At 39.5% G+C, this 22,738-nt stretch overlaps 4 protein-coding genes across 4 annotated transcripts in view; 2 read left to right on the top strand and 2 right to left on the bottom strand.

Moving 5' to 3' along the window:
* Positions 1-1,116: 1,116 nt before the first annotated feature.
* On the bottom strand, positions 1,117-3,764 carry parp11 (poly(ADP-ribose) polymerase family member 11). Its single transcript, XM_079335178.1, has 7 exons — positions 3,577-3,764; positions 3,355-3,469; positions 3,203-3,272; positions 3,019-3,082; positions 2,347-2,480; positions 2,101-2,252; positions 1,117-1,994 (listed from the first exon to the last, which is right to left on the bottom strand). The coding sequence occupies exons 1-7, from the start codon at positions 3,640-3,642 to the stop codon at positions 1,729-1,731; spliced, it is 867 nt and encodes a 288-aa protein (XP_079191304.1). The 5' UTR covers positions 3,643-3,764; the 3' UTR covers positions 1,117-1,728.
* A 79-nt stretch (positions 3,765-3,843) lies between these two features.
* On the bottom strand, positions 3,844-8,635 carry LOC306817918 (protein mono-ADP-ribosyltransferase PARP11-like). Its single transcript, XM_079335177.1, has 8 exons — positions 8,450-8,635; positions 8,169-8,293; positions 7,414-7,534; positions 7,249-7,324; positions 6,884-6,956; positions 5,931-6,058; positions 5,583-5,734; positions 3,844-5,482 (listed from the first exon to the last, which is right to left on the bottom strand). Exons 2-8 carry the CDS (start codon positions 8,283-8,285, stop codon positions 5,166-5,168), a joined length of 984 nt encoding a protein of 327 aa, XP_079191303.1. The 5' UTR covers positions 8,286-8,293; positions 8,450-8,635; the 3' UTR covers positions 3,844-5,165.
* A 323-nt stretch (positions 8,636-8,958) lies between these two features.
* The window catches only part of LOC306817753 (sodium- and chloride-dependent GABA transporter 2-like), a 14,671-nt gene continuing 891 nt past the window's right edge, over positions 8,959-22,738 (top strand). Inside the window, exons 1-16 of the mRNA XM_079334884.1 lie at positions 8,959-9,096; positions 9,475-9,573; positions 9,819-10,019; positions 10,302-10,436; positions 10,970-11,110; positions 11,265-11,382; positions 12,352-12,405; positions 13,384-13,513; positions 14,113-14,247; positions 17,237-17,340; positions 17,435-17,559; positions 17,981-18,093; positions 18,177-18,314; positions 19,498-19,600; positions 21,266-21,366; positions 22,551-22,697. Of these exons, the coding sequence (XP_079191010.1) occupies positions 9,824-10,019; positions 10,302-10,436; positions 10,970-11,110; positions 11,265-11,382; positions 12,352-12,405; positions 13,384-13,513; positions 14,113-14,247; positions 17,237-17,340; positions 17,435-17,559; positions 17,981-18,093; positions 18,177-18,314; positions 19,498-19,600; positions 21,266-21,366; positions 22,551-22,697 (1,740 nt within the window). The 5' untranslated portion in view covers positions 8,959-9,096; positions 9,475-9,573; positions 9,819-9,823. The remainder of the gene's footprint in view (positions 9,097-9,474; positions 9,574-9,818; positions 10,020-10,301; positions 10,437-10,969; positions 11,111-11,264; positions 11,383-12,351; positions 12,406-13,383; positions 13,514-14,112; positions 14,248-17,236; positions 17,341-17,434; positions 17,560-17,980; positions 18,094-18,176; positions 18,315-19,497; positions 19,601-21,265; positions 21,367-22,550; positions 22,698-22,738) is intronic.
* Positions 20,983-22,738, top strand: part of LOC306817754 (sodium- and chloride-dependent GABA transporter 1-like) — a 22,335-nt gene continuing 20,579 nt past the window's right edge. The window contains exon 1 of the mRNA XM_079334886.1: positions 20,983-21,265. The gene's annotated coding sequence lies outside the window, so the exon portion shown is untranslated. The remainder of the gene's footprint in view (positions 21,266-22,738) is intronic.

The following is a 22,738-nucleotide window of genomic DNA, read 5'->3' as shown; positions in this document are numbered from 1 at the left end:
TTGGTTGACTAATAATCATGCAAGGAAAAAATCTGTTTTTTTTTTGTTTTTTTTTCGTATTATGATGAACTCCTAACTCACACTGGAGGAGTTTTGTGGTGATAAAATGGCAAAAGTGTTCCCTTAGAGAGACCACTAAACATAATGTGGACCAGCCAATGCTGATTTGTGCCACTGAATTGACTCTTACCAGTGTGTTTAAAGATTGCACGTTTCAGCAGTGACCTCTGCTGTCAGTTTCTCTCAGGTGCAGTCTGCTCAATTTCTTTTTCCAGGTTAAACAGGTTCTGTAACAAGTGAAAAGGTGCGTGATGAAATCATCTTTATGTTAATTTGATTTGGAATGGTTGACTGCTTTGATATGTTGTCAGGCAACAGGCAAATGAGATCAACAATAGATAGATCCTGAGGCAAATTTAATGCCATTCATGTGACTGATGGGAGACGGTGACGTTAGTGTGGGTGTGCTATGATTACTTTAATGTGTGCTATGATTACTTTAATGTGTGCTATGATTACATTAATGTTGAACATTTATACATCTCTGATGACGGTGTGTAAACAATTAATTTGAGAAAGTCGTTCAACTAGTTTTCAGAGTAGTGAGTTTAGTTTCGCTTTCCTTGTTTGTGTTGAAAGTATGCCACTTGTTATATCTTAACAAAGTTTAAACCATAAATAAATACTGTAGGCCAGGCCTACATGTCACATGAATGTCTTAAAGTTGTGAGATATTTGGATCACCCTATTGAAATTATAAGTCCCTTTTTAAAACATACTTGTATAAACTAGCTGCTATGCGACGTTGTCTCATTACCATTTTTCTTACTGTTTTCACAAATGTAATCTTCTTTTACTTCTTAATGTTGTCTTATAGCTTACGATTGTCTTAAAGCTTTCGCCAATTTCCCACTGTTACTTTTTAAAGCTCTTATTACCTTTTGATATTTGAACTCTCTCTTTATTTATTCTCATATTACTGTTTCATTTCCCTTAACTGCTCTTTCTTTGCTATTTCACTTACTGTGTGTGTGTGTGTGTGTGTGTGTGTGTGTGTGTGTGTGTGTTGATAAAAGAGTTTTAGAAAACCAACAATCATTTAAGTTTCAATTCAATTTAATTCAAAAAACTTTATTTTTTTCAACACAGAGCAGTAAATGAAGGTTCGTGCAGCTATACTAAAATTAGACACAAAAAAAGCGCAGACAAAAAAGTAAAGTGTCAAAAATGAAAGTACAAAAGTTAAAATACAAAATTACAAAGTTAAATATATCAATAAAAGAATGGCGGTATAAGTGGACCATGATGGGATTAAATATGTAAGCAGACACACATGAAGTGATGAACAGATGTAAACAAAACTATTATGCAGTAACAGGAAATAAATATAAATATGTACTGTATATACATACAGAGCTATGTGCAAGTAAGCTGGTACTAAATAATAAAGTGATCGTGCTGCATGTCAGATAATAGAATAACAAACTAAATATATACTATAGTGCTCTGCAGGGGGTTTATGTTCTGGAGGATGGTGGAGTGGAACCAGAGAATGTAATGTTGCTCTCGATGAAGGAGTAGTAGAAAGTCAGGAGGATGTTCTTGCTGGTTCCAAAGGAATTGAACTTCCCAAGAAGGCATTTCCTGAGAATCTCTTCTGTATTTCAGCAGGATGTCAAAGATGGTACCCAGGTGTTTGTACTCCTCACTTTCTGGGTGGACGTCGAGCTATTTGTACTGAATCAAATACTCTGGATAGATTTGATTTGGGTCAAAAATAACAAAAATGCTGGGATAATTGACATCATCCACACAACTGTCATGAGTGTTTTCCAAACTTCCATGATCAGGTTTTACAAAATATGATTGTCCCTGGATTGGTTTACCTATCAATACTCTTGAAAGAAATATGATTTTGGTGCATTCACCAAGTGAATCTGTACTGCTCCGGCTGTATTTGTCTGCATATGCTGCATGTTTTGCAAAATATATTCCTAAAAAAAAAAAAAAAAAAAACTTGAGTCAATCGAAATAATTAATGAATAGTCAGACACACATTACAATAATTTAGATGTTGTTTTGCATTATCATTAAACTTACCTTTGCCATATGCGTGGCCATGTTGACCAACCAATCTCAAATCAAAGTTATATTTGCAAATTGGTTCAACATTTTTGATTTCAGTCCCATGAAAGAGTCTTCTTTCTTCGATTTCTCTGACACTGTGGAATCTCATCAACTGCTTCTTTTTCCTTTGCAAAAAACAAAAGATGGGAAATTCTGATTTAAAAAAGACGACACATTATAAAGATAATGAAAGGAGTCAAACTCAAAGAAACTACCTACCTACAATACATTTCCCAAAGGTCCAAATTCTGTATCCTGTAGATTGCAACAAAGGGTCTGTCCAGAAGCCCGTCATTCCTCACATAACCAGCCACAGTCTTATACTCAGGGGTAAGTTCGTTCAGACGGATTAACTGTCAAATATGGACACAAGGCAGAAGTTGAAACAAATTAAAAACATATAAACAGCATTATTTTAAAATATCTGTGTCGGAGGACCAATTCCTTTTGTATACACGGCACACACTAACTGTTACAGTAGCTTCCCTTATCGTGAAGCCTTAAGGCTGTATGTTTTTTGTTGTTGATTTATTCTGTTTTTACAGCCAAATGGATGGAAGAGATGTGGTTTCAGGAATTTTCTGCTGAAAGGCTTTTAATACTTCAAAAATCTTTTTTTTCCTTTTGAATATAGACAGGAGCTATATTTTAGATGCTAAGAAAAAAATTGGGGCTACTGGCAACCGAGCTTACTAATTCTAGTCAAATCACTTGTGCTATTTACTAATAATAATTCAATTTACTAACTTATTTCTAAACATTTAAATGATTATATTCTACTGTGGATTGGGTTTGTTTAACAGGTGTTCAGCTGTAAGAAATATGAAATAATGACTCTTTACTTAAAGTTAAAGATTGATCAAGATAAGCTTAACAGAATATTTTTGTTACCTGATATGGAAGGCTGGGATCAACCATTTCCCAGAAATCTATTGCACTTATGAAACAGGAGCAACTGTGGGAGGAAAAGGTTAACTTAGTTTCACTTTCATTTACCAAGAAACAGATACACAGATGACTGCACATAACTTTTGGGAGTCTGAATCATTTGATAAATGTAAGTGATTTGTTTCACCTTCTCTCAAGGTTAAAGTCACGTTTGATCCGTCTTTCCTTTCCTGTGTTGACGTCTGTCTGCAGCATTGCTGTAAAAAAAACACAAGAAGGAAAGTCAGTCAAGTTTCTCAGATGACAACTTTATGTGTCCAAGAAAATGTAGTCACATACCTGAGAAATCGAATTTGATCACACTGTTAGATGAAGAAATAGACACAATCGCCTTTGAGTTACTGAGGTAGAAGCTCTCAACAGTCTCACTTTTAAAAGAACCTTCTGGGTCGGCCTGCAAAAAAAGAAAGAAAATAAAATCAATCTCACACATTCTTCCACCTAAGTTTATCTTTAAGGCTGGGGAAATTATTTTTTTATGAAAAAGTTAAAATGGTTCACCTCAAATAGGTGCCACCTGCCACAGTCTGCCAGGTAATACCAACGCCAAGGATGCTCTTTCGCCATGAATATGCAGTATTAATTCAAAAAAGCTGGAACAACTTTGTCAAACTTGCTCAGGTAAATAAGTGTTGAAATCCGCCTTCCTGACTTATATAAACCAATGCCACACCTATGAGGAGGCTGGCTTTCCTCACAATCAAATATTTGCATTCAGGACCTGGGCCACTCAATTTTAAAGAGACACACTTTTAAAGAGACACAGAATTCAGTTGAAAAGTTTATTATCTAATTACAGATGAGTATAGTTTCATCCAGCTCTGCACTCACTCACTCACTCACTCACTCACTCACTCACTCACTCACAGCTGTGGTGTAAAGACTGAAGATATCATCATAGATCTGCGTTTGCAATGAGAAAATGCAATTCTTGTACTGTTGCACCACCTAGTGGCGAACAAAGCTGAAAGTCCTTTTGTTGTTCTTGCTCAAAATCGCACAAATTCATAGAATTAACTCAACAAACACACACAGCAAAGCAATATAAGACTAATTTACATTACAGTACTATACATGTGCTGGCTACATTCATTGTTTTACATTTACAGCAGGTGGAGAGAGAACCTGCGTATTCCTTGGAAAAAAAAAGAAGAAGAACAAATACTGATGATTTTAAGTCAAACAGAGTGCTGGGATGAATCGTTTTTTTTTTTTTTCAAATGACCTCGAACCTCAGCGGCCATCGAGGCAGTTCGAGTGCAGAAGTCATCAAATATACACAGAGGAACATATTGCTAGAGAACAACGAGAAAACACGACATCACAACGTTTATGTCATTGTGACACATTTAGAAAACCTTTCATGGAAAGGGGGGAAAGTGCACAATGCATGGTTAAAAAAAAAAATGCAGAGGTAGAAGCGTTTCTTTTTTTTTTTCTTTTTTTTTTGAATGAACGAATGAACAGAAATAAAAATCCATGCCTACATAACACATTGTACTTGGTACACACAGATGTTGACGACTGCCGGATCTTTTTTGTCTTGTTTTGTTTTGTTTGATTTTGACAGAGCAGGAACATGTTGTGGTTTTTGGTTTTGTAGTTTTGTATCATGTCGACATTAAGTTGTAAATTAGCACATGCGTGGCACTGTGGATGTGAAGGAAGGTTGCTGCGGCAGATGGCAGGGCGTCCCCTATGACCTACAGGTTGCTTATTCTAAACAAACTGTGCACAGAGATTACACAAGCAAGCACAGATTCTGCACTTACTACAGCGTTGCCACAAAAACTGGTCTTTAGTCCGTATCTTTGTCCTCGTTGGCTGTACGCATTCCAACCACAAGAGCCCATTGAAAACGCACCATACAGTATACGGACTGTACACAAAGCCTTGTCTGTCTTCTTCATTTTCCAATTTCCCCAAAGGCACTTTAGATGACCTGTGCTCCAGTTTGGTGCTGGGTCTGACTGAAAGAAGAATGTCCATTTTGCTCCATTCCGTCACATCTTTTTTTTTTTTTTTATTCCGTATCCAAAATATTTCAATATTTGGAATCCAGCCTTGAAAATAAAATTATTATGAGGCCTTCAGTAGAACTCAATCAGGTACTCTGGGTAAATCTGATTGCTGTCAAAAATGACATAGATCTTTGGGTTGGCCATATCGTCCACACAGCTGTCATAAAAGTTGGTGAAGCTGGCGTCCTTGGAAGGCGGTCTGCAGTACATGGGATGTCCGACTGTGTATTCCCCGACGATCACTCTGGCTAAAAACATGGTCTTGTAAGGCGGCTCGCAAGCAAATATTGGCGGGGCGAGTCCATGTCTCTGCAGGGTGGTGCTGTGCTTCCCTGTTGTGTGACAGAATTTACTCGAGTATTTAGCGTCCCGAGCAAAGTAGCTCCCTGCAGAAAGGAAAATGAAACATTAAAAACAAACAAACAAACAAACAATAAATAGTCCATTTCATTGATTTATGGTTCACTACACGACAGAAGGATCTACCTTTGCCGTAGACATCGCCATGGCTTCCTGTGAGCCGCCAGTCAAAGTTGAAAGTACATATAGCTTGTATGTTGCTGTGTCCTGTACCGTGAAACAGCATCCGCTCCTCGATGTCCAGCGTGCGCTTGACTTTCCGCAACTGGGTTTTCTTCCTTAGGAGCAACAAACCAGAACACAACCGAGAAACAAAGTGAATGTTCTTGCGACAAAGGACGACAGCGATGAGCTCCAGACGACGTCATCTGTTACTCTGTTTGAACACAAGCTTGGAAAAGGAATCTAGGGACGCACAAGAGATGACCTGAAGGATTAATGTCATTTACCCACAACAATATGAGAAATGTGTACCTGCAGAAGAACTCCCATAAGTCCAGGTTCTGAATCCTCTGAATGCATTTGATTGGATGATCCATGGTCCTGTCATACAACCTGGCGACTTCTTTAAACTCGTACGTGTCTCTTCCGAGCTGAATGAGCTGCAAAAAACCCCACAAACATACGAGTCGTTGTTTATCAGCTGGAAGCTCGGAGGGTTCAATCCCCAGCTCCTGCAGCCTCATGTTTCGACTGTGTCCTTGGGCAAGGCACTAAACCCCAAATACGCTGCTTTGTCAAAGCAGTCTGCGAAGCAGCTAGAACAATTTGAATGGGATGACTTACTTCTGATGGACACTTTACAGAGCAACCTGTGCTATCAGTGTGTGAATGGGTCGGTGTGACCTGCGGCGTAAAAGCACGGATGAATAGAGACACAACAAAGCTCAAGTCCATTTACTCTGTCAACGCTTGGATGAAAAGACACACTTCATAATGGTAGTCCTGTTAGCAGCTGCCGAGATGGGATTGTGTGTGTGTGTGTGTGTGTGTGTTTTTTAAGTTGTTTTCGAAACAATCATAAATGGAGTCGAGTCATTTGCAGTGTTAAAGCATTAAATTGGATTTATTTTGTCGTTTTAAAAATACATTTCTGAAGGTTTTAAATGCAGCTTTTAACTCTGAAGTAAGTAAGAAAACATTGGTGTTTTCGAACCCTTCCCAAATCTCATCTCAACTGAGTGTTCGTGATGAGGTCTTGACAGCATCGATGTGCTGCAGACATACCTGCAGGGACGATGCCACACCATGAATCAGCAATATTTCTTTTTTTTTTTCCTTTTCTTTCAAAAGAGCCCACCAAGGTCAAGAAGCGTTCCCTGTTGAGCTCCAAATACGTATGCATGCATGTATGCGTCTTTGTGTGTTCAAAATAAAGGGATTATGTGTTATTATACTCACTTGATAGGGCTCATCTGTATACTCACTTGATAGGGCTCATCTGTATTGATTCTCTCCCAGTGACACGGAACAGGCAAGGCAAGATTATCACAAATAAACCTGATAGGATAAGAAGAAATGAGAGTGAGAAAGGTCAGTCCACTAATGCCTTTGTTACAAAATGCTGCCATAAAGAAAATAAACAGTAAGAAATCTGTGCATTATACAGATGGCCTCTTGTCAAGGTCTTAAAATATTCAGCTTCAGGGGCCACTGGCTGAGGATCTGGTAGGACGTTATGAAAAGGAGTACTGAGGCTGGCAGACCTTTTTTCATTTAAATCACAGGCTCACGACCTCATCCTGAAGACAGAAGGATTTCGAACTGTTCACGACAAACCATCGAATATTACCTGAAACCAGTTGCAGAATGGAGGGAACGCTTGATTGGCCGCTGCTTTCCTGTTGTGACGTTGATTTGCCGCATAGCTGGTGAGAAATCCCATGAAGGTTATGACCGTATGAATACACGTTTTGATTATCATCTGTCGGACGTAGCGGCATCAGTATGGCTCTACCTGAGAAGTCCAGTCTGTAGGTGTACTTCGCCGTGTAGAACTCCATGACGCCTCGCTGGTTCCTATTGTAGCACTGCTCGATCTGAGCACTGGTCACAGAGCAGGCCGCACTGGGATCAATCTGAGCGGGAACACGAAGAGGATAAATAAGTATACTGGAGAACTGAAGTGATTGTTTATTTTATAGAAGATTACGTTGAACTATTTATACACATTTTAATTTATTCAGGAATAGAAAAAAGTTCTGTCGCCTTCACTGCCTTTTATTGTCTTAAAATAACGTTGAATATCTTTGTATTTTTTCCCCTCTAAAACTACTTTAAGATGTCACACTACAACAAGCGTTTTTTTTTAATTTATTTAAATCTTAAATATGTTTTTGGAGGGAAAAGTAGGAGCTGAATCTGCAGATGAGAAGTGATGTAAAGTATCGCCAGTGGCAATCCAATGCATAGACCTGCCTTCATATTTATTTAATTTTTTCTTGACTTTAAGAGACAAATATATCAACCATCTCAACAAAGTGTTCCAGAAAAACTTTGGGATGGAATCAGATGTTTTTATTTAAACATTTACAACAAAGTGAAACCAATAAACTCCAACATGTAAGGAGTTTAACACTTGAATATAATTCAGTGCAGCTTCACTAATGTTAAACCTCTCTGCAGAGGAAATAGGTGTGTGTGTGCGTGTGTGCGTGTGTGTATGTTGGGGGGGGGGGGTTGTTTTGATTTGTCAAGTCGACCTGTGACTACCTCAAACATATGCCACACCCCACACTCAGCCAAGTAGAACCAGCACCAGTTCGGCTCCGAGGTGTCCATGTCCTCCATCTCTGGAGACTCCTCCTCGGACGATCTCAACGCTAACATGGCTGAATCTGAAAGAAATAAAGTGCAGGCACGAACGATAAACTCAGACAAACAGCGTCTGACAAAGAGGGAGTAAACGAAGGGCAACAATTGCATCATATAAAAAAAATCTAATGATATAAGAATGACGATATTCAGCTAGCTATCTTTAGCAGCTTCCGTACCGACTCTAAGGGAGTCTCACCACTTTTCAGCCTGTCCTTATCGAGGTATGAATCCGACAAGCATTGTGAACATATGCCCACAAAGCCCAAAAAACTCGGAATAAAGAGGAAAGATTAACGCTACATGACATTTTTGTCTTCCTGTCTAAACGTTGTTTACTTTTATTTCCTGGTTTCGTCGCATACCCTACGTGATTCCGTCATCCAAGGAGCCCCTCCCCCTTTTTCCCGGGGGCAGTTTCGCTGCATTCACGTGATGTCGGTCACATCGTAAAAACGATATTCCGAGTTGTAAAATGCACACGAACGCCTGCTGAAGTCGGAACAACTCGGTAAAATTAGATGACTGACTTCCCGACTTGATGCAAGAACCGTAATCAAATGAGGTGCAAAATATAATTAGTTTATGAATGTTAAAATCGTTTTTTGTTTTTTTAATTCACGTAGCCTATTGCACATCAACGTTTTGCTCAATTTTGACTTCACATTTCACATTTGACTTCATATTATACAGATCTTCGTCGTAGCATCAACGCAATGTTTAGATTTGGATACGTCTTTTGAACACACTGAAGTCGAAACAACGACTTCCCAATCCGCAAACTTGGACCTTAAGAGCAGCACCTGAATGCAGCATGCCTTGTCAGGTACCAATCTGCACAGCTGACATAAAGTAATTTTATTAAGATTTCACTGACAAAACTGATTAATCTGAGGAAAAAGTATAATGACAGCAATATGTCAGTCATTCGAGATACAAAAAAAGAATAAATAATAATAACCCATAATAACTTGATGTATTTTTCTCGCTTAACATTATTGTGCCATTCCTTTTGGGGACCTAAATTATACATTCGTTAATGTTATTTCAATTAAGTTGTTAGTATGGATACCCACATGTTGATTTCATTAACTTTTTTGTGAGCGTAATTGTCCATGCAGGCGCCCCTAAACTCATGGGGCAGTCAGTTTTGTGTGTGTGTGTGTGTGTGTGTGTGTGTGTGTGTCTGTGTGTGTGCGCGCAGTATCCCTCAAGACACACCCTGTTTAGAATAACGCTTTTCTTCAAACTTCACTCGGCCAGTGAGGAAATTTGATAGCCAGCGACTAGTGCAAGCTCAAGGGTGAGTATGCATGCGTTTTAATCTAATGTCTCCTTCTCTTGACACTGGAAATGTCACGTTTTCTTGTCACTTTCTGCACTTTGTTTTTCTCAGGAGAACTGTTGGAATAAGGTCCTTATTTAAAAAGAAAAAAAAAAAGTTTTTGCATGTTTTGAAATGTGGGCGTTTGATTGATTTATGAGAGTCGCTGGTAATTTTGCATTGGCATGAAACGTGAGTTCATAAATGATTCGCATGTACAGCAGACTGAATGACCATGGCTGAAGAAACAACTGCAGGGGCTCCTACAAGGGACCCCACACAAGATAAACAGATTCCTGAGGAGGGAGTCAATCCAAGAGGCAAATGGGCGAGCAACACGGAGTTCCTCCTCTCCATGGCTGGGGAGATCATTGGACTTGGAAATGTGTGGCGTTTCCCTTATCTGTGCTTCAAGAATGGAGGAGGTGAGGGTTTAAAAAAAAAAAAAAATCACTGGCAGTTCCAGCTGAATACAAGCAATGCACATTTTCTGAAATATTTTGTGTTTTCGTGACAACACTTTTCTTTGTCCTATGTCTGTTTTTAAATTCTCATAATTTCTTTAGGCAGGATCTGTTGACATTTCTTTGTCGTGACATGGAACATTTTGTCCTGTCATTATAGTCATTTGTGTTCAACTTGTGTGCAACATACCAAATCTTGCAATGTCAAATGACTCTTCTGCAACTAAACTGTTTTATTTGCAGGTGCCTTCCTTATCCCTTACGTTGTGTTCCTCTTCTTCTGCGGCATCCCTGTGTTCTTCCTGGAGACTGCGTTAGGCCAGTACACGAGTGAGGGCGGGGTGACCGCCTGGAGGAAGATATGCCCCATGTTCGAGGGTAAATCAAGGCTCAGTTAGATTTGTTGCAGAATTACACGAGATAATCAGATATCAAGAAAAAAGAGCTTTCTACTGTGCTCTTTTTTTATTGTTCATTAAAAAAAAGTTAGCATCCAGATCCACCAAAACAACAAAACAAATCACTACATTAGCTTCTTGAGTACGCTAGACTTGAAAAGTTCCGGCACATTTAGCCCTCAACAATAGCAGCCTTGTGCTTGTACTAAAATGCTTGTTTATTTTCTCAACATGCACAGATACTATAATACAAGACACACTATTAGAAGAACATTGAAATACAAAGTAGAAGGCACATATTTGTATTGATTGTATCAAGTGCTAATGGTTGATATTTCATATCCAAAACTTCTAATATTTAATGATCATAAACGTTAAGAATGCAAGGAAGATTTCAAGGGAGAGTCTGTGAAACCAAACCTGCAGTGAGGAGCTCTTCCTGTTGCATAATATGGAAGAAGACTTGCAGCCAGGAAGCCCCCTAACTGTGTAACAACTCACAATGTCCCACAGGGCTGGGGATTGCATCACAAGTGATTGTGTTGTACCTGAACATCTACTACATCGTGGTATTGGCCTGGACCATCTTCTACTTGTATAACTCCTTCAGAAGCCCGCTTCCCTGGTCAACATGTGACAACCACTGGAACACTGGTGAGCTTTGTAGGGGGAATAACATGGCTTCATCTGCATTTGATTACAAGTGTGCCTGTTGCTGTTGTTTAGACTTCAAGGGGAAAAGAATGTCCAACATTTGAAGTGTAAAAAATGTCCATGTTTCTAAACTTCCCTTCCTTCATCCTCTTAGATATGTGTCAAGGACTCTCCAGCCACTTGGCCAACCCTCATTTGTTTCAACCAGGCTCCAACTGGTCATTCCTGAACAACCTCTCCTCCTCTGATTACTTTGACAACCTTGGTGACATGCAAGTATCCCCATAACGTACTGTGGAACATACTGGATGTGTTTGCAGTGTTGACATCCTCATGACTAATGTCCCTCATAAAAACGTTCTTTGATGTGTGCCGGGGAGGTTCTAACATCTGTAGCTGAAGTGAAAATTAACATTATCTATTGCACTCATGTGACTTTGTAAGGGGGAAGAGTGTGTACAATATATCTAAATGATTATCAAGTCTTGTCCAGTAGTGATTTAAAAGAAAAAAAAGAAGTAATCACATCCTTTTTTTTCCTGATTTTTTTTCTTGGCCAGGCCACCAGAGCAAGAGTTATTGTGAGAATTTGAATGACTTTAAATTGTATTTGACACAAAGGCAGACTATGTGTGGACACACATGCAGACCAAAGGGCCGATTTCAAGCTCTTCAATACAGGCAGGTTTGGCACACGGGAAATAAGAGGCAAACAATCCAGAGAAGCAGGCAAAAGACAGAGTCGAAAAAGCCGGCAGAAGTCATTCACAAGGTCAAAGAACAGAAACGCTGGAACGAGGGAAAACACTACGAACTGGCAACATGAGGAAGGAGACACTGGGGTTAAATACACAGACAATCAGGGTGCAACGAGACACAGGTGGGCGGGGCTTGACACAGGGCAGGAACGAGAGGAGGATATCTGAAACACAGAGACATGGGTGAGTACAACATAACATGACCAGGAACTTGAATAACAAAACACAAAACATGAGCTTAAACAGGTTGACCCTTGTCAGTATTTTTTGGAGGACCCCCCTTCTTGGTGGCCCACAGCAACCAATACAGCATTGCCACTTTCAACAGACCCATATTAGTGTTGCAATTAGCTCCAGGTAGTGACAACCCCGCTACTACCTACCATACCTCATGGCCACTTCAGGCTCACCTCAACCGACAACTTGACTGATTGACAGGCCATCTCAAGATTGATCATTTTAATCCTTTTCTTTTATTTCCAGGAATGCAACTTCCATTGATTTGCTGGGCACCTCATCGGAACAGGAATTCTGGACGTGAGAAACACACACACACACACACAGTAAACCTGGTTATAATGTAATGTAAACTCAAAAGTAGCCGCATAAAGCCAAAGTAGATGAGAATGTTATCTGACCCTTTTAATGAGATCGTGAATCGGCAGAATCCTTTTCAATTTTCCAAGAGCAGCCTGTGAGTGTGTGTTTGTCAGGAGTCTTTGGCATGTTCTTGTGTGTGCGCATGCAGAGCTGATTACTCAAAGTCATCGTTCACATGTTATTGACAGATGCCAACACAAGCCTCAATAACAAATTGGCGTAGTGTTAAACTGTAACGACCGTTAAATAGGTTTCTGCTTCTCACGTGAATAACTCCTGATTGGTTTCGAGAGCGGATGTTGGGAAATGACTCGGCTACACAATGATCTGCCTCAGCATGTCAAACAGGCCGTTTCTCTGTCTGTTTTTAATTCTCGTCTTAAGACCCATCTTTTTTCTTTGGCCTTTGACGCACAGTAGGACGTCAACTTTGTTAATCTGATCTCTTTTCTTGCATGTCTTTGAATGTCACTCATGTTTTATGTCTTTCTATTCATTAACCGCATGTGAGCTGTTATGTATTTTATGGGTTCTTCTGTAAAGCACTTTGGTCAACTGTGGTTTTTTTTAATGGGGCTCAACAAATAAAGTTGAATTAGGTAGGAAATGCTGCATGATGATGACAATAGGCTCTTTTTTCCCAGGGAATTTGTAGCAACACAAACAAAAGCCACCAAAAAAAAAAAAAAAGGAAGGCAGGCAGGCAGATTTAAAATCACTCATCACATCTCATATTCAGAAGTTGGCAAGCTGAAAATCCCACATCCCAACTGAGTTTTTTTAAGGATCTTGACTGAAGACACAAAAAGGGTTTATTTGCTTTGCAAATCTACTGTGTCCATCTTTCCCCATGTTGTTTGTCACATGATGCAGTTGTATGTGTCTGATGTTTTTTTTTGTTTTTTTCCCCCACAGTAACCGTGTGCTCAGAATGTCAGATGACATGTCCCTTGGCAAGGTACACTGGGACCTGGCGTTGTGCCTCCTGATTGCCTGGGTTTTGTGTTACTTCTGCATCTTTAAGGGAATCAGATCCACAGGAAAGGTGAGCGCTTCATTAGTATACTTTAAATACTCGTCTTTACCAGCTCGAGTTCAGAAGCAGATGTAACCCACCTTTCATCAAAAATGTCTGTAGTTCAGCTTGCTCTCTAGTTGTCTCCACTTCTGCGTGGTTGTTATAAATCACTGACTACTTGGGCGTAGTCTTCGTGCCGTCACGGCTTTGATGCCAAAAAGATAACGCCTACGTTGCTATTCCAATAAACTGCAGGTTCAACTTAGAAAAACTGTGTAAATGATAAGAGGGGATTGGAGACGTATTTAAATGAGGACTTGGCATACTTTACTTGTTTTACGTCATGACCCTATTCTGCTTTGTACAGAAAGCAGAATAGGGTCAAGCGCAAAATGAAATTCAGTCCCATGTAATTAGAGGTAGTGGAAGAGGGTAAAAAAACAACAAATATTTGAGTTACAGCAAAGAAATTTGAATAGTAAAAGAAGAAACACATAGAAGGTGATAAAACATCATTGTTGTGTTTTTGACTTGTTTCTGCTGCCAAAAAAATCTTTAAAAGGCTTTAATGTGCAGAGTTTTTCTTTCTAGATTATTAACTGATGATCTACTTGTGGCGTTTCTAGGTTGTGTACTTCACTGCTACATTCCCCTACTTGATGCTGATCATCCTCTTCTTCCGTGGAGTGACACTCCCTGGAGCTGGAGCTGGACTGGCATATTACCTCATGCCTGACTTCAGCAGGCTCGGTGATCCAGAAGTAAGAAAGTCACTGTTTAGCTATTTCTGCGTTTTGCTTTCGAAAGCAACATCATGTTGAGGAGAATCACTTCAGTGTCATCTGAAATTCTGTTTTTGGTCTCTCGAAGTAAACGCATGCAAACAGACTCAGGGCTCTTTAAGAACTTAGAATCAACCATGGATGAACACAGCGTCTTGTTATCTCTCCCCCAACCCCCCTTCTGTCCCTTCTGCCTTGACTTTTGTTTCCGGTCCCAAGCCGGAGTCTTAGCAAGAAAAGCAAACTGACATCCTCTTCAGTGCAAAGTTTGTCAAAGAAGTTTTCCCCTTGAGTAACAGTAACATCAACAAAGAGGAAAAATAGAAGATTCTCCACGGTGAATTTCTCACAATTTGACACCACTTTAGCCCATAGAAGTTTTTTTTTTTTTTTTTAACAAAAGTGTGGAAATTGTGTTACATGCTTAACGCAGATCTGTTATTCACTCAAGAAAATGATGTCATCATCTTTAAACTCAATAGGGTCTGGTTGAAAAACAGAGGGTGCATTCTGTGTTATTTGGCATGCTCTTTACACAAAGACAGTAACTGTCTCTGCCAGCAAGGGGTCTTTCTTCATCGCCACCCATCCCCTCTCAGGCTCTCTCTCTCTTCGCGTCAGGGTTCAAATGTGATCACCGGAGGTTTAAGCTGCCACACTTTTTAAAGTGGCAGGGGGGGGGGTCACTTCCCTTTTCTTCCACCTCTGCTTGCATGTGTACAATTGATCCTTTGGCCATGGAGGAAGTGGTCATCTTAGACAAAAAAAACCTAGACTTTTGCAGGTTCAGCAATTTAAACCCAAATAAATGTCGGGCCTTGTGCACTCGAAAGTAAATATTCCGCATGGTTAAATCGTGACTTCCTCAAAGACACTTGCTGAATTTAGATAGTCATTATGTGCATTATGAATGTTTGCAGCTGCCTCTTGATGGCCACGCCCACACAGCCTTGAGGGAATTGGCCTAATGAGCGACATTATCTGGTTTTCGAGCAATGTTTTACAATAGTCACAATGGCGTTTTCTCAGGTTTTCCGTCCATCCTTAACAGATAACGTACATAATCCAGCATTATTAATATTTCAAGCCACATTTCAATTCATCATCGTTCAATTGTTACCTTTTTGAACTTTTAGCATTTTTTCGTTTCCACCAAGTGTTTGTATGTTAGACCGGATGTGTTCCCATTCCATCTGAAAACAATTGCAACTCAAAGTGCACGAGAAACTCACATTCTTTTGCTACAAGACAAGCTGTGCCGCCCCCGAGTTACAAGAACGCGTAAGAGTTGTACGAGTGTGAGAAACGATTGTAGAAATGTTGAAAACAGGTGGAGACGGAGTTACACAATTCCAGATGCGCTTGGAAACGGATCTCTTCTAATGAGTCGCTCTTAACTTGCTCACGTCTGTTTTTGCTTGAACCAGACTTCTGGCCTCCATCTGAAGTTGCTTTTGTGTGTTGATTTGTCTCTTTTGAAACATGTGTCAGTGTGCGTGTGAATGCAGTGCAGCCGAGAGGACATGCTTCTCATCAAAACACTGTCCTCTGTGTCCGTTGTCAGATGCAAAGATCCTTTGCGTCAAAATGAAGCCCCTTTTTTTCGTGTGTGTGTGTGTATGGGGGGGGGGGGGTGTCCTGGGACCACAGTAAAGGGTCCTTTACATTACTTTGGAGCAGTGCCCTCACTAACTTTTAGTGGGCGGGACTCTTTGTCTCTCTAATGTTAACCAGATGCTGCCAGAAGAAAAAAAAAAGGACCTAAAAAACAGACATTCCTGTGAACGGAACTTCTCTCACAAACCTGAGGGCGCACACATCAGCATGTGGTTCATTCTCGCCCACATAGACGGAGAGAGTGGAGCAACACAGAAAGCAAAAAGAGGAATGTACTCATTACAGTTTGCTTTTATAACGTATGGACATTTGAACAGACAAGCAGTGTTATTACTGACAGGCGAAAACAAAGCTGTTTCTTATTGTCTCTTAAAAAAACAGTCAGTTCTGACCAACTGAGTGGACAAGAGCAAGTTAATAAGTGTAAATACAGCGTATAACAACACACACATCATGATGCCTCAGCTGTCCTAAGCAGTCATATTTAGTTCTGGGGGGGGGGGCAGCTCTGTGCAATTTATATTAAAACAACGATGACAGAACAACCATGAAACACATCAAGTGACATATTACAAATTAAAAAATGTCAAATACTGAGCTTGTTCAGCAGTGTGACGGATGTTAGAGGGAAAGAAGCCTGAAGGTAACATCTCGTATTCAGGGAACCAAAATATGAGAGAGATCATTTGTGATTTTTCTGCACTCATCCAACAACCGATCCTTCACGAATGGCCTGAAGGGAGGACTGTTCCTTTCAATCTGTTCTTTTTTTGAACATTAATTAATGTGCTGTACCGCGCCAAATGTCTCGTACCTTACAGGAAATGAGCAACAAGCAAGTGTCATAAAGACTGTTAGGTCCTTGGTTCCTTATTGTTTATGTTAAAAGCTCTGAATTCTAAGTAAATGGTCTGCTCAAGTAGCAGGATTGTTGGTGGTCAAGTGTTTTCTGCTCGGTCCCGTTCAGCCAAAGTTCTAGAAATAGTGGTGTTGAGCCAAATGATTAATTTACAAACTAAAACTAACAATCTGTTGTAGTCTGTGGCGTTTCTAACTTCTATGAGCAGCCTGTAAAACTCATCACTTATCCTTTAACCATGCATGCTGTTGTTCTGTACAACAGCACCCCTTCTTTAGTGATGCTGCCTAATTCATTTTGATTATTAAGACCTGTCTGTTTTTTGTGCTTTCTCTGTAGTGTTCTTGTAGGCACATGTAGAGATTGGCAATGCAAACAAGTCTAAGCTATACATGCTTTAGTCCATTGCTGCTTGTACATACACCATTAAATAAGAAGTACTTAAATAAAAAGGGTCATACTTAAATGTTTTGAATCTCTGTCTTATCCCAGATATGGCGTGATGCAGGGACTCAGGTGTTCTTCTCCTACGCAGTGTGTCAGGGAGTACTCACCTCTCTGGGAAGCTACAACAAGTATAACAACAACTGCTACAGGTGAGCGTCCTCACACACAAACACATCTAAGTCTAAGTATCATAAAGTGTCACGTCATCTTTCTCACATTCATGTCGTGCTCTTCATGATGCAGGGATTGCTTGGCACTTTGTTGTCTGAACAGCGCCACCAGTATCTTTGCTGGTTTTGCCGTGTTCTCAGTGCTGGGTTTCATGGCTCATGAACTCGGAGTGCCAATAGAGGATGTCGCCGAATCTGGTGTGTTTCATCCTCATCCTTCTGTATTCTTTAACTTCCAATTTCTTGCTGTGATGTTGTAAACCAACAATGTCCACAAGAGGGCGTGTTAAGCTCAGTTAAAACCATTTATTTAAAAGCTTCATTTGATGGCCAGCATGCGTTTTTAAAATGTAATGCTATTTTTTTTTTGTTCCAGCTCATTGCTTTAATTTTTTATGAAGTCATGTTTTTAAGACACGTCAAATGAAGTTGTTAAGCAAAAGTTGTAAGTAGTTGTTTTAAAACTCTCAACCAGGGGAATGGGGACCATCAAGGGGTCACAAGAAAACCCTGAGCTGAGGTCTTGAGATACTTACAAAAACAATACTAACGATTAACAATATTTGTGTTTATAGACTTGAAAAGCTCGGTCTTGAGAGAGTCATGTGTTTGTCCACAGGTGCTGGTCTGGCCTTTATAGCATATCCAAGGGCTCTGTCGATGCTGCCTGGCTCATCCTTTTGGGCAGTTCTCTTCTTCCTCATGCTCCTCTTCCTCGGCCTGGACAGCCAGGTGTTGTACTTCGTATGAAGCATCAGGTATTGTTTTTCACCATCAGATTATATGTACGTGAACTGAAGTTTCACTTCTTTCAGTTTGTGTGTGTGGAGAGCCTGGCCACCGCCCTCACGGACATGTTTCCACGTTTCCTGAGGAGACGGGGAGGAAGAGAAGTTCTGGCTCTGGTCATCGCTTGTGTCTGTTTTCTACTGGGGCTACCACTCATCACAGAGGTAAACGGCAGAAAGAACAAAAGACTATATACGATCTTTTTTTTTTTTACCAGACAAACACCATTGCTTATAAGAACATGTTAGAATGCTAACAAGCTGACATTATCAGTAACAAATGGTGAACATGCTGCTACTGATAATCAGATTAAAAAACTGTTGACATTTTATGTTCTAGTTGATATTATTTACCAAGGGACATGTCATCTGACATTCTAAGCAAACAATTTCTGTGGGAAAAACATTACTTAAATGGATGGACACTACAGATACACAAAGCAATGAAACCCTTTTTGAGTCTTCTTTCAAGATGCTTGAATAAATATTTCCTGTAACAATTGTGAAGTGGCTTTTCAGCCTGTTGGAGATGAATTGAATACCATATTTGCCTTTAGTGCATTTAAATACTGCAAACATCTGCATCATGAGTTGTGATGAGTGATATTTAAACCTACCTTCCTGTTTTGTTTTTCGGGTAGGGTTAGGGTTCCTTTGAAAGAGGGCATATTGGGCATGCATGCATCCACGGTAGCTAAAGCATAACAGAAATGTTAGCTTAGCTGTCAACTCGTCTAAAACACAGAAACTCCGCAAACTTCAGTATATTTCTGCAGGTATTTCAGCACACTTTATTTTCTTAAATTTGAGTATTGTTACCACAATTTATCTTCCAACTCATCTCTGATACTTAATGTTTGATGGTAATTTGAAGCTGTTAGCATGCATAGAAGCCAAACCAATGTGGTGAACACGGTAAACATGAACTTTAAAGCTTTAAAGCATGAGGTATAGCAGGTAAAATGTACCAGTTGTAATATCTTAAGTCAAGTTAGCATCATAATAGTCATTTTGCAAGAACGTAGGCCTACAGTGATAGCCTGTATTTAGATCCTTAATAACACATTTTTGTGTTTTTATAATTAGCAAGTCAGCTATAAGAAGAAGTCGTTCCAACAAGATGTTCTGTATATAAAATTATTTATGTTATAGAACAGGGCAAACTACACAGTTGGTTTATTATATGCTACTTGCTACATACAGACAACTTAAGAATGAAAGGGATTCATTTATCATACTTGCATAGGGGGGGACAGTAAATACTGGTCGGGTATAGAAATCCATCTTGACGAACTTCAGATGCTCCTTTACTTTCTATCTGAATGTATTATTACTGCTCATGCTACAGGGAGGGATTGTCCTCTTTACCCTGATTGACACCTACGGTCCCAGTGGAATCAGCCTCCTGTTCATTGCCTGTTTCGAGACCATTATTATTGCCTGGATCTATGGTAAGTCTTGCTTTTTTTTTTCCAACTTCAACATTGCAGGTACTTCTGTATGTAATGTTTTTTTTGTTGTTTTTTTTTACAAAACTTCTGATTGGTTTCTTCCCTCCACAATGTTGCATCGACGTCTGCTTTTCTATTTCTTTTTCTTTTATGTTAGACAGCAGCTTCTGATTAAACAACAACAAAAAAAAAACCTCTGAGATCCAAGGTTGTTATATTTCATTCCTATCTAAGCTTTACCAGCAATACAAGAAAGGAATGAATGAGACTGAAACAAATTATTTTTCCAGCACTCCTTTTTTTTTTATAACAAACCACTCCATATACGATCCTATACATGTGCTATAAGGGTTTTGAGTACCTATAACAAGAAGCAAGCAGGCAGGCAGGTAAGCACACAAGATAGACTTTTTCATTGCGTCCTTGCACTGAGAGCACTATTATTTTTTTACAAACTGGTAAATCTTTCGTTTCGTAGCCCTGTTGATCTTCTTATAAATCAACAGTTTTGTTTCCCAAAGATGGGAACTGTTGTCTATCTTAAAGCATCAGTTAATGTATGTGGAATGTTAACTTCATGTGTCGGGGATAAACAGAAGACTGTTGAAGCTGTGGGAATGCATGCACACAAACACAAACCGGCGGGTCATTTTCTAAATCACGAGATAATACTAGTCCAGTGTGATCGGGGTTAGAGAGTTGTTCTCTCAGCAGAGAGTTGTTGCATTTGCACTCTTTTGTTTAAGTTGGACCTTTTACCAGAAGGATGAATGCTCCATCTACTGGACTGAAACCAGAAACAACACTTTTCAAACAGAGGAAATATCAACGCTACATTAATTTTTTTTCTCCTTGCCTTTTCTGAACGCTTAATTCCATCCAGAGTCTTGATGCTATTTTCATTTGATATATTCTTATTCAATAAAGCCTGTTTGTTCTTTTCTTCTCCTCACGTGTCCTCTGCCTACACCAAACATGATAATCTTCCATTTCCAGCTGTAGTCACCTTCATCAGAAGCTAACTTTCCTGCCTGAAACGTAGTTCCTCTGCTCTCATAATGGTCTCTTCATTTCCATCGGTATCATAACTGTGACAAAATAAGTTATTCTTTTACATAAAGCAGAATTAAATTTCCACTTCCAGATTCATATTCTTTCCACAGACATCCTCAGTATTAACATTTATACCTAGTCTTTGTTATTTGGAGTAAAGATAGACTACATGTATTGATGCAGATTGAGATATTGATTTCTGCTTGCTTTACTCCTCCAAATTGATGTAATTAGATTAATTAGGCTCTGTGGATGTTGTTCCATTAGCCAGGTCATGTACTTACCCAGTCTTATATCTGTGCCTTCTTGTTTTTATTTATCTCCTGTTTTTCTTTAGTTCTTTGCGTCTACTTCTTCTTCTTCTCTCTCATGTACAAGAAGGTGAACAGTTTTCTCATCCTCCTCCTCCATCACAATGCCTGACCTCCCAAGTGCTTTCTTTTATTTAATGTCGTGATACCTATATTTGGATGCACCCAGTCCTCCTTCGACCATTCATCCTTCATCGTGTGTTTGAAAAAATGTCAGCGAGACAAAGTCACGTTTAGTTTGAAAGATTTCTCAAAGCTCAGGATTCAACGTCTCTCTGTATTTCACACCATGACTTTACAGGTGCGGACCGTTTCTATGACAACATCGAGGACATGATCGGGTACGCCCCGAACCGCATGTTGAAGTACTGCTGGCTGTTCATCACACCGATCATCTGTGGAGTGAGTCGCTCTGATTTTAAGTCTATTTCTTCTCCTATCTGTGTTGGCATTCATTATTTCCTGCTTTATTTTACGTCTGATTGATCTTCCTTACCTTTTCATCTTTGACTTGTTATTCACATACTTTCATTTCGCCACATCAGTAATTATGCCTGAGCACACGGGGGAAAAAAGAGGAGAGAGATTGCTGCCTTGAACTAAATATGTGGACTCATCTTTTTTTTTTTTAAAACATCCCTGCAGACATGATCAGTACGAGATTAGAAAGTACAGTACGCACTGGGCTCTTAAAATAAAGCCAGAGTCAGTCTGTTAAAGGAGTACACTGATGTTTTTTTTTTTTAGCTGAACAACTACTGTAAAATTTAACCCACATGTGGGCTGCAATAATCATATATATATATATATATATATATAATGTTAAGATTTTTCCTCGGTTGGCAAGATTAATAAGCAATGGTTTTGAATTTAAGACTTTAAGTTACTAGATATAATTTTTTTATACTAATAATGGAAACATAGGGTGGCTTTATAAGCGAGCAGTCACGCTCCCTGTGTACAGAGGCTATAGCCCTTGTTGCAGCCGTTGTTGGTTCCTCTTCTCTTTGCTGCATGTCATCCCCACTCTTTCCTCCCAACATCTCCTGTCTCTCTCTTCAGCTAACCAATCAAATACAGGCGAAAGGACCCACAAATATATCTTCAGTTATCCCATGACTGTTGTTACCCTCAGCCTTTTTGACCATTTCACTGTCCTATAACTAATTGTTTTGGTTTGTTGGGCTTTTTTTAAATTCATTATTGGGGCTTTTATGTTAGAACAGTGGACTGAGTGGAAATTACATGCAGGAAAGGGGTCAAGGGTCAGACTCAAACCTGGGCAGCCCCCCTTGACAACTTAAACTGAGCCGTACGAAGTACCTACTAGGCCCCTGCTTTTTGATTGGTCAGTGGCCCACCTTTACATGAATCTTGTGTCAGACAACAGCTTTATACTAATAAGGGACTCCTCATTCCCACATTAGATTAATTTATGTATTTCATGGGTACTGGCATGCACACACACAAACACAACATGCTGTTCATTATATATATATATATATATATATATATATATATATATATTTATGTGCACTTATCTGTTTATGCTGAGCCCTTTAACTTGATGATTTTCTGTCTCCTAGGTCACACTGTTGTATGACCTGTTAGAAAAGCATTCTATGATAGTGTATGGATTTGTCCCTGGCTCTTGGGGAAACACAATAGGGATTCTACTCATACTCACTCCCCTGATATGCATCCCCATCTTCATTTTTGTCTCACTCTGTAAGGTAAGCGAATAACAAACATGTTTGAATATCAAATGTAAAGC

The sequence above is a fragment of the Symphodus melops genome (assembly GCF_947650265.1).
Source record: "Symphodus melops genome assembly, chromosome: 22".
NCBI classification, from domain to species: domain Eukaryota; kingdom Metazoa; phylum Chordata; class Actinopteri; order Labriformes; family Labridae; genus Symphodus; species Symphodus melops.
This window is presented reverse-complemented; position numbering and strand designations above follow the sequence as displayed.

Coding starts and splice junctions, on each gene's coding strand:
- parp11 (XM_079335178.1), bottom strand. CDS start 3,642: ATGGCGAAAGAGCATCCTTGGCGTTGGTATTACCTGGCAGACTGTGGC. Junction 3,083..3,202: donor GACTTTAACCTTGAGAGAAG/GTGAAACAAATC, acceptor TTCCTCCCACAG/TTGCTCCTGTTTCATAAGTG. Junction 2,481..3,018: donor ATCCCAGCCTTCCATATCAG/GTAACAAAAATA, acceptor CATATTTGACAG/TTAATCCGTCTGAACGAACT.
- LOC306817918 (XM_079335177.1), bottom strand. CDS start 8,285: ATGTTAGCGTTGAGATCGTCCGAGGAGGAGTCTCCAGAGATGGAGGAC. Junction 6,059..6,883: donor ATACAGATGAGCCCTATCAA/GTGAGTATACAG, acceptor GGTTTTTTGCAG/CTCATTCAGCTCGGAAGAGA. Junction 5,483..5,582: donor TGGCGATGTCTACGGCAAAG/GTAGATCCTTCT, acceptor TCCTTTCTGCAG/GGAGCTACTTTGCTCGGGAC.